General features: G+C 38.3%; 1 protein-coding gene across 1 annotated transcript; it reads right to left on the minus strand.

Annotated features, from left to right (window-relative positions):
• SLC35A5 (solute carrier family 35, member A5) lies at nt 1–9,430 on the minus strand. The gene is made up of 6 exons (XM_009707842.1): nt 9,301–9,430; nt 8,388–8,486; nt 6,608–6,741; nt 3,408–3,475; nt 1,288–2,083; nt 1–115 (listed from the first exon to the last, which is right to left on the minus strand). The coding sequence occupies exons 1-6, from the start codon at nt 9,428–9,430 to the stop codon at nt 47–49; spliced, it is 1,296 nt and encodes a 431-aa protein (XP_009706144.1). The 3' UTR covers nt 1–46.
• Nucleotides 9,431–9,868: the final 438 nt, after the last annotated feature.

A 9,868-nucleotide genomic window follows, 5' to 3' on the forward strand; every position in this document is an offset into this window, starting at 1 on the left:
CATTCTCTCACTATGAGTAACAGCACTCCTCAGAATCAGCCTTGTGCTAGAGCGAATCTTCATCTGTGTCGATGTCACTGCTTGGTTTGTTCAGTCTCTCAAATTCTTCTCCATCCTACAGCATCCAGAAGCAAAAGAGAACAATGTGAGAAAAAGTTATCTTGTTATTAATGCCAAGAAAAAAAAAAAGAGTAAAGTTTATTTTGAAGGCATCACCTGTACAAAATCAAGACTCTGAAAATTAAATCTCTTACCAGTGTGTTATAATCTTGCTCTACGATATACATGCTTATAAACAGTATCCCCTGTATCTTTAACACTTTTTAGTGACTCACTCCCTAAAACACCTTGTAGCCCAATCCTTCATCAGGTAGCCTGCTCACATATTGCTATTTGTTTTTACCACAGCTGCTCAATTGTAAGTGCTAAAGTAGATAACACCTGTGTACCAAAAATATATAATTTAATGTTATTTACTGCTTGTTAAACAACAACCTTAAAAGGCACCATGTGGAATTTCTGGAAAACATCTCTGCCAAGTTTAATGTTTCTTAGAATTAAATGGAAGCTGCCCTCTCTGCTGGTTGCAGCGTGTATTACAGAACACATCTGTACAGGCAGACTACAAGCAGAGACATTAACCCTTCCCCCCTTAGACTGACTGCTCAGCTCAACTGAATGACATATCAAAGAGCAAGCCCTCCTTGCCATGTTCTAGTTAACTAGATTACTATTTAAATTAGGACAAAAACCACTAATGGGCATGGATGAAATGTTTCATAAGAAAAAAAAACATGTTAAAACTCTGTATTTAAACATTACGGTTTTGTCTTCAGGTATCTTTGACTGTTAAGGTAGAAAGAATCTTAACATCAAATATATTAACTTCTTCTTGATGTGGGCTCAGCTACACAGATTTATCAGTTCTACTTAAGTACAATTATTTCCCAGGCATCAATTCCAATTTCTGGATGCCCAGGGCCAGTAAAATATTTTGGTTATAAAGGTTTCAAAGAAAGGATTTATACAAAGCTAAAGTTGCTCACAGGACTCTCTGTGGTCACAGCAGGAAAGCAATGCCTTCCTAGGCTTCATGAAATGAAAAAGTGGAATATGGAAAGCAATACCAAATCAATTTAAAAGACTTCAAGAAATACTGAGGAGTTTTGGTATTTGAGTTGAGGGATGCATCTGGTCACATGCAAAATGGATGTTCCAAACATTCCATAGTATAAAGGAGGTGAAACAAAAGAGAAACCAGAGGAGACAAGTACTGAAAAGCCTTACCCCACTTGACCTCTCCCATGCATCTCCTTTGACGAGTTTGCCCCTTTCCCGCAGAGTGGCATATTCCAGGCCTCTTGGTCTACTGGCATTATAGATGAATATGGAGAGAAGCACTACAGGAGCTTCCAAAAAGAACTCTAGAGAAGGCCTGAAGTCAAAGATGACGAAAGAGACGGTGGTGATGATGACAGTGGTGATCTGAGCAGTCATAACATGGAACATATTGTCTCGGAACTTCAAGATGAAGGCTACAGAGAGCCCCAGGAAAGCTGTGACAAATATGAGAGCCACCGAGAAGACGTTGTGCCCATAAAAGAATCCACAATTCCCTATCTGCCTCCGGTCCTTAGCCTGCAACCCCAGCATAAGCCCATTGAACAGCACCCCAAAGGCATAGAGTTTGCTGTTCTGCATAAAGATGCTTTCAGCAAGCTGATCCCCATCTTTCAAGATCTTTTCGTTGTAGATGTTAGCCAGGGCAGAAATGAAACATTGCACAAGAATAAGCAGATGGCCCAGGCTGAGGCGGAGAGGTTTCAATGCTCCTGCCATGGTACTGGTGACATTCCACTGGAAGCTGGGAAGGAAACTTGGTGCCACGCAGTTGCCCTTTTCCAGGCATGCTTCCTCAGGTCCGGCATAGAGAAGGCAATGGTTAGATGGACTAAAAAACATGTTGTGATGGAATCCGTGTGCAGCCAAGCTTTGCTGATGGCCTCCAGTTCCTAGAGTCAGGGCAACGATGGACAGGAATAAAATCACCAGAGATGCCCATTGTACCCAAGAGAGTTTTCGCCTAGGAGGAGACAAAAAAAGCCACCAACCTTAGAAACATAGTGGCACAAATTAAATGACAAGAGAACAAGCTCTATAAAACACATAAAAGACATCATGTCACAGATAAGGAGAGGCAGGCGTAAAGAAAAATCTTGGCTTTTCAGAACTGACAATAGAATGTCAAAACGCAGCATGCTTTTCTATGGCAAGGGGCGGCCAGCCTGGCAATCACAGAAGTACAAAATGGAGTACTCTGTAGAGATAATTTAAGGAAAGTCTTTCAAGATCATGTTAGTTCTAGATACTGACTGTCTGACAACTTAAAAGCAACTGTTGTCTCCATGGGAACACAGGTCTAACTGATAAAAAGAAATCACAGACACTCAAATAATTATCCTCTTTCTTTGGTAAACTTTCACTATATTTCACTTTTCCCCCCATGATTTTTGCGCCCTTTCCTGGTATTTTATGATGGTAAATCATATAAACCCATGAACACAATTTAGAAGACTGTTAGAACTATTCATACTATTTTTTCACTAAAGCCAAGTCTGTTTATCTTGGGGAAAATCAGAAATTTGAAAGATTAAGTAAACTGTGACATCACAAGAGACACAAAACTAAACAACTGAGAAAAAGCATTTCAAGTCAGACTATCAGACATTGTTTTGGTGTATTAACACGTGTAGAAAAGGCATGCTCCACGTTCAACACAAGTGACTTTTTAAGTAGAGCGTGAAGTCAATATCCATTTCCCTTGTCAAGTCTTTTCTAAATCTAAGTCACATCACAAAGACCACAAACCAATGAAGTGGAACACATAGGACAGAGTCTGGCTTTTGTCACATGAATAATGAATAAGGGACATAAAATTACTTTTTAAAACATATTATGCAGTTGACCAGAAACACATCAGGGCTGGCACAATATTACCGAAAACACCTCTGTCTTTCACATCTCATCTCCTCCTGTTGGATTACATTCACATTCAATTAAGAATTACAACAGACTGGAAAGAAGTACTGCTAATCATGAAATATGAGGTTTAATGTACAAATTAAAGTACCCAAACCTTAATTCTGACCATCCAACAACTATATAATCATGATTTCAGTTGTTTTCTATCACAGTTGACCAATGTGTAGAGATACATAGGGATTCCTAATAAGATATTACTTCCTACACCCTCAGATGTAGAAAACAAAGCCATCCCTCCAAGTTGGTATAGCCACAAGAAAAGAGAATTACTGTTCCCATCAGACAACGAGAAAGAACAAAGCTTAACTTCTTCATCAAGGCTAGGAAAACATAAAATTTCATTTACTTTAGTAAATACTACTTACTTTAGCACTATCCTGAAAAGAAGTGCTGTTGTTATAATGACAAAATTTGAGAAGAGCACAGCCATTGCCTAGAAAGAGAAGGGGAACAAAGTTATACTTCAGACGTAGTGTGGACATCAAAAGCCCACCGGCTTCAAGTGTTCACCTTTCTGCAACGTACCAGAGTGAAAAGTATCATCCCAGTACTGAACTTTTTTTCTTACCCAAATGGTAGAATAACACACCTCTAAAATGACACTCAAGTCCCATTTCAAAATCTTAAGCAAACCACAGAGCCTAAGTTCCACTGTAGTGGGGAAAGCTGTACTGAAACAAAGATGTAAGGAAACCAATCCAGAAGAAAATTTACTTAACATAAAAGAAAATGGTTTAGTTTTCTGTTGGATCAGTTTCCCAGCCAGGCTGACCTGTCAGCTGCAAAAATAGCTGCATCAGCACAAAGGAAGAAGTTGCTCCAAAATGAAAATAAGAAAAGAATAGGGGAAGGTGAAACTGCTTCTGGCTGCAATACCAGCTTGCAGCATTCATGAAATCCCAGACTTGGACAAAGCACTTGCAGAAAATAAACTGCTTGTATGTCAAGTGCATTTGCTTTATCATTTATCAAAGGTAAGGAGGCACTTGGCTTGAATTTTCAAGACTGCAACTGTACTAAAAAAATCACCTATTTCCAAGTACAACCAAAGACAACTCTAAATCTCCCGTCTAATTTGGGAATAGCTGTATAATAATGACAGCACCCTAACCCATGGGCATGATCCCAAGCTGCAAACTCCTTGTGGAAAGGATTGTCTTCTTGGTCTCTGTATTAGACACTCTATACTGGGACACTGGACCAAGCAGAGGCTCTTTTAGGCACTGCAGTTACCATTAAAGATCAGAATCTACCAGCATCAGCAGGGAAAAAAGGTTTTCCAAATTGTGTGTTTTTCAGGACTGCCCTGTGTAGTCAGTACACGTACAAAAATCTAGGCATCTGAATGCTTTCCTGCAATTCAGTCTTAGAGTGAGATCACTTTTTTAGACAATTTTACACAAAAACATATAGGGATTCAAAAGTGCAAAACACAGACTTTATCTTGCACCTTCTCATCTGCATTTCTACATTCCCAATTCAGCAACAGCAGAGCCTTTTTCATTTACCACAGGCCCTTTTCCCATTACCTTCATTCCACTCTATTCCAACATGCTATCTGCTGAATAATAAATCTCATGGAACAGCCTGACACAGGGTCTCAGGTAAGCTGAAGACTGACCCACGAGACATCTGCCTAAGAAACCACAGCTTAATTTTCGCTTTGCAAGATTACAAGTCAATAAATATTCATGTTAGGTGAACACTGTGGAAGGAGAAAAATATTGAATAAACAAGTGAATCTGGCAGTAACCAATCCAGAAAAAACAGGCTTGATGCAAAATGTGCAAGCGTTCCACGTATACGCTGGTTTGACTATAAAGCAAAAGCCCTGCATTCAACATCTCTGGTAACTTAATATGATCAAAATTTACAGCAGGATAGTTACAAGGAATTAATTTTGAGTTGCTTTCTTCTCTGAGGTCTCAAGGGACCTCTGTCCTAGATGAGAAGGAATAAGGAAAAAATTTACCAAATATCACCATGCCACTAACTTAAATGTCACAAACAGTCTCTAAAAAATAAGTCTTATCGCTAGGAAATGCTAGCCACTAAAGAGTATCCATAGTTACAGCTGAAGCTTCAATCAAAAAAATCTCACCAAAGCAAGTCTGTACTTCAAGCAACTGCTCACCTAGGGACTACTTAGTCCCAAACCTACTTAGTTTTTGAAGTCACATGAAACCAAGTTCAGTAACGTATGGCCTTCTTTCAAGCATGTTGCCTCCACCTTTCCACTTGCAGAGTCTTGTACCCTGTAAAGGTATTCTATCTTACAGGTATTTAGTTATCTCTTTTAATACTTGCTTACCATGATAATGTTAGAATTTCAGCTAACCCTCATAAAATATATCCAGTTAAGGAGCATAAGACCCTAAGAGTTCTAAAAACAGAAGAATCTTAGAGCACATGTTCTGAGGGGAGAGAGACAAGATCTGTGTGGGTGTGTATGTGTAAAATATAAAAGCTGTGCATATTACAAAAGATGACCTTAACTGAGCCAAATAAATCAAATTGCTTAAGAAAGCAATAGTGTTTATGTAATCTTCTAAACATCAGGCTTTGCTATTACAAACATTATAGTTGAATTTCCTTCCTAAAGTAAAAACACCAGAACAACCCATGACCAAAAAACCCACACACAACAAACCACAGAACCAAGCACCTCTGCATGTTATTTTAAGATATCTGACTCTTGATTTTACTTAGATTTTCCCAGCCAGGTCCTATTCTAGACTCTGGTCTGTCCCTGACCGAACTGTACACCTAAAAGGACAATATTTTAAAGAGAAATTCTGAAAGAGAGGGAACAGAAACATTTGTACTCATTTTTAATGTCAAAAAGGGGAAGCCACAGTATTTTGTAGCAAGCACTAACCATTTGTTTCCATCTAACTTCAAACAGATTCCAAACCAAAAAGTATCCTATCATGAATAAAAGAAAGCACAAAAACTGTACTATTTCCTGAGCATACACAGATTCATCCAAAAGAATGAAAGTAGCTAGAAGAAAGCACCAATTAAATTTTGTGCTTAAACATAACTAATAAACAAATGCAAAAATTAAGAGTCAAACGGTTATCTTCCTCCCCTGCTCAGTTCCTGTTACACTTACTCTCTCTGTGGGATTACATTTACTCACTTTTCTTTGGAGTCTGTGAGGAAAGAAAACAAGTCATCCTGTGAAGTCACATACATAATGTGGTAGAAGCCACATAGGAAAGTGTGGCTCAAATATTAGCAAGATGAGCAAATGCATTGAAAGAGAAACAAAGAGCTGAGAAACCAAGGAGGCAAAGCACTGAAAACCACCCAGTACTTAAGCAATTCAGTCTATTTCTAAACCACTTCAGATGGAGAAGACATACAGAGACTCTCCTCTACTGAGAGCTGTACAATACTGACCAGTGGGCAAAAGAATGGGAAGGTCTGGCTGGCCAGGTAACAGATCATTCTGTTACCTGCAAATCTTGCCTTGCCAGTGTTACAGCTGTAGTAGTCTAGGGGCAATGTTACCGACCACTAAAACACTGGAAGATACTTTATTCAGTATATGTATACTTACTGGCTGGAGGTAGGACAGTACATAGAAGACAATCAAGTTATCCAAAAAGTAAAGGAAGGCAGGAATTGACCATTTCATGGAATTATAAAAATTCTTCCAGGAAAGACATTCAAAGGGATGATCCAAACAACCCTCTGAAAGGAAAAGAAATCTGTAAGACAGACATCTATCTTATTATTGAAAGTCTATTCCCTTATAACAGAATAGGTATCACTGTTTTGTTTTCAGGAACACCATTGGACTGGAAAAAAACTAAGCTACCACAGTACTCTGGCAACATAGACGACAGATCCAGAGCAGAACACACAGCTAAAGTTGCAATCCTGTGTCTACGGGCATTCACCTCCTTACTTCAGCAGAGAAAACATCAAGGAACCTGTTACCCCCATCAGAGTGTTTGTCCACTGGGAGCAAAAACTCAATCATCAACGATTCCTTGAAGGCCAAAAAGCATCCCAAACTCCCCACGCAATAGTGACATTGTTACTGGGTATGATTTTCTGATGATTATCAATCAAATCTAGAACTGAAACAATGACACAGACAGTGGATCTGCTCATATAGCACCCAAAGGGCAGCCAGTAATGTCAGAAACACAAAATAAAACAGAACTCAGTATCTGTAGTATCTGGGTAAAAAGAGAACATATAGGGAGAAGGAAGAAAGGATGGACACACGCAAAGAATGACATTTACTTAGGTATTCAGGACACATACTTTAGGAGGAAGAATGATAAACCTTAGACTACTCTAGAGTGACAGAAGTACTTTGTTAGCACAGATTTAAGACTACACAACATTATCTAATCCTCTTCTGAACCACTGATACACTGAGTTCAGCAAAACTGGAAGAAAAAGGGGGGGAGGGGGGGGGGGAACAAAAGAAAACCAGAAAACGTGTAACCAGCAGTAGCCAATGATGGCAAACACTGATTATATTTACTGTTTTAGGTATGTCCGTACTAAATGGCAGAGGTAAAAATTTCATCGGCTTGCCAGAGCCATGATCGTTCCATGAACAAGCAGACAAAACCAGCAGTTCAATTTAACATGAGTCTCCAATGTCTGACACCCTCTTCCAATTTAAATGTCTGTTCTCTACCATTCTGAAATGCTATGAAGTTAACATCTCATCCTTTCACATCAGGACAGAAAAGCCAAGAAAGAAAAAAGAAAAATAGCCTGCAATGCAAAACCAGTAGCTATTGAAGCCTGACACCACTTCTTCTGAACAGCAGCCGCAAGATTTGTCTTCACAACAAAGCTACCTTGAATTATAACATTGATATGTTGCTTCTACCTCAAATACCACAACACACACAAAGCACCTTCAGTGGAAGGTGGTGGTACTTTTACTTAAAAGTCATCAGAACAACAGAACATAAAGGCCAGTCCTTGAGTTAATGCTATTTATAAGCTTCTGCTCAGTCATGACTTCACAGTGAGGTGACTCCTATTATCCTAGCATAACACTGTGTTAAAATTCAGAAAATGTTAGACTATGTCTTCATTATACTTTCTAATTCAACTTACCTGTCTTCATTTCAGCTACCATATGCACAACTCAAGAACATCTGAATTTACAGTACAAAGTAGAGTTATAAAAGTAAAGTTTAGTTATAATTCTGCACAGAGGACACAATTCCAGTAAACCTTACTAGGAGGACCTACTCCATACTACTACAGGTGAATCCATAACTTAAAAAAAAAAAAAGGGATTTGAAGTACAGCAAATCTTACAAAGTCAACATATTTCAGTTATTTTAGACATATGTGCTTACCTTTTTTCTTAACCCATAGTGCCAATATCACACACAGGACCAGCTTTACTACTTCAGAACATATATTCACTGTTGTAGGAAGGTAATCGTATTTGTTATCTGTAGGATTCAGCAAATCATAAAGAGTAGACAATCAGATTCTACCTCCTGCATTCATAATTAGAGCAAGAAACTATTTTAACCCCTCCAGTCAGAATTTTAGCCACTTTCCATAAATGCAAAAGGCTATGTCAGCATTTTCATTATAAATATCCCAATTGTTATGATATACAACTTCCTGAATGGCCTCCTTTCTGGGTTGAAATCTTTCCTCATTTGGTCTCAGTTTACAGCAGAACTTTTTGGAAGAACTTAAGAACATGACTGTTTTTAAAAAAATTTTAAATGGGAACATTTTCCCCAAACAGCAATATGCTATTTTTTCCCTTCAAAAAAAAACAGCTTCCAGGATGACACAACCTTCTTCTAGGTCTATTTGTTTTCTTTGTTAACATATTTTGCAAATACTTGGTAAAAGGAGAAGCAGTAATACTAGTCAGTTACAGCACACCCACTATGATACCACTTTTCTCCTAAGCCTGTTGCAAGACAAATATTTCAGTCAAGACATGTACCATCGATAGTGCTTACACAATTTAGTCTTTGAAAATCAGCTATAAACTAATTCACTACCTCATCTTCTAAGGGTGAATCTCCACAGCGATCATACACTTCACAACCCATTATCACTTTATGTTAGACCAGTGACTACATGGAGATTTTCCAGTACAGAAATACAGGTCACTATTTATATAATTGAGTAGTTACACTAAGAACTCTGCAGGTGAAGAACTAGGCTTTTGGGTATCTTGCTTTACCCCAAATGTCAACTCTTTCTTATTTGAAGTGCATTATGTTTATTGCTCAACAGCACCTTCATTGGCAGAATACTTCATCAGGAGGATTCGACTTGAGCCCAACGCAATAAACACTCCTCCAAGCAGAAAGGTATAGATGGTTGTCTTGGAGCAAAACACAAATCGACTACAGCACTTGGTCTTCATTTTGTCCTGCTGTCAATGCCCTTTGGATGACAAAATGAAAATACACTATAAATAGTAGTTCCAGAAACTGATTAAACAAGGTGAAATGTCTGTATTTCACTGCTTTGTGTTATTTTATACAAAGATGCTTACTACACAAGCCATGATCTCATTCTACAGTTATCTTTTTTATTAAAAAAAAAAATTTAAGAGAGAGAGAGAAGGATATGCTAAGGACCAGCAAAGGGGGATAAACAATGTACAGACAGTGACTGAGAAGGTAGCACAAAGAGGCCAGCTTGTCAGTATGGTGCATCTGTGGAATACTGATCAGCTAAAAAGATTAAATAAATTACAGTCTTGTTTTTCTTTAATATTTTAAAAAAGTGTTCTTGTTCCTAATTCCAGCAAGGAAAAGTTTTAAAGCTGTGGAGCGAGAGCAACGTTTCGCAGATGACC

Source organism: Cariama cristata, unplaced genomic scaffold (genome assembly GCF_000690535.1).
Source record: "Cariama cristata isolate BGI_N322 unplaced genomic scaffold, ASM69053v1 scaffold5869, whole genome shotgun sequence".
Taxonomy (NCBI): domain Eukaryota; kingdom Metazoa; phylum Chordata; class Aves; order Cariamiformes; family Cariamidae; genus Cariama; species Cariama cristata.

What these genes read in the sequence shown, in the direction of transcription:
- SLC35A5 (XM_009707842.1), bottom strand. Translation starts at nt 9,430, where the DNA reads ATGAAGACCAAGTGCTGTAGTCGATTTGTGTTTTGCTCCAAGACAACC. An exon ending in TACTGTCCTACCTCCAGCCA is followed by an intron (nt 3,476 to 6,607) that starts GTAAGTATACAT and finishes TTCTCTTTCTAG; the next exon opens with GCAATGGCTGTGCTCTTCTC. An exon ending in CATGGGAGAGGTCAAGTGGG is followed by an intron (nt 116 to 1,287) that starts GTAAGGCTTTTC and finishes TGGATGCTGTAG; the next exon opens with GATGGAGAAGAATTTGAGAG.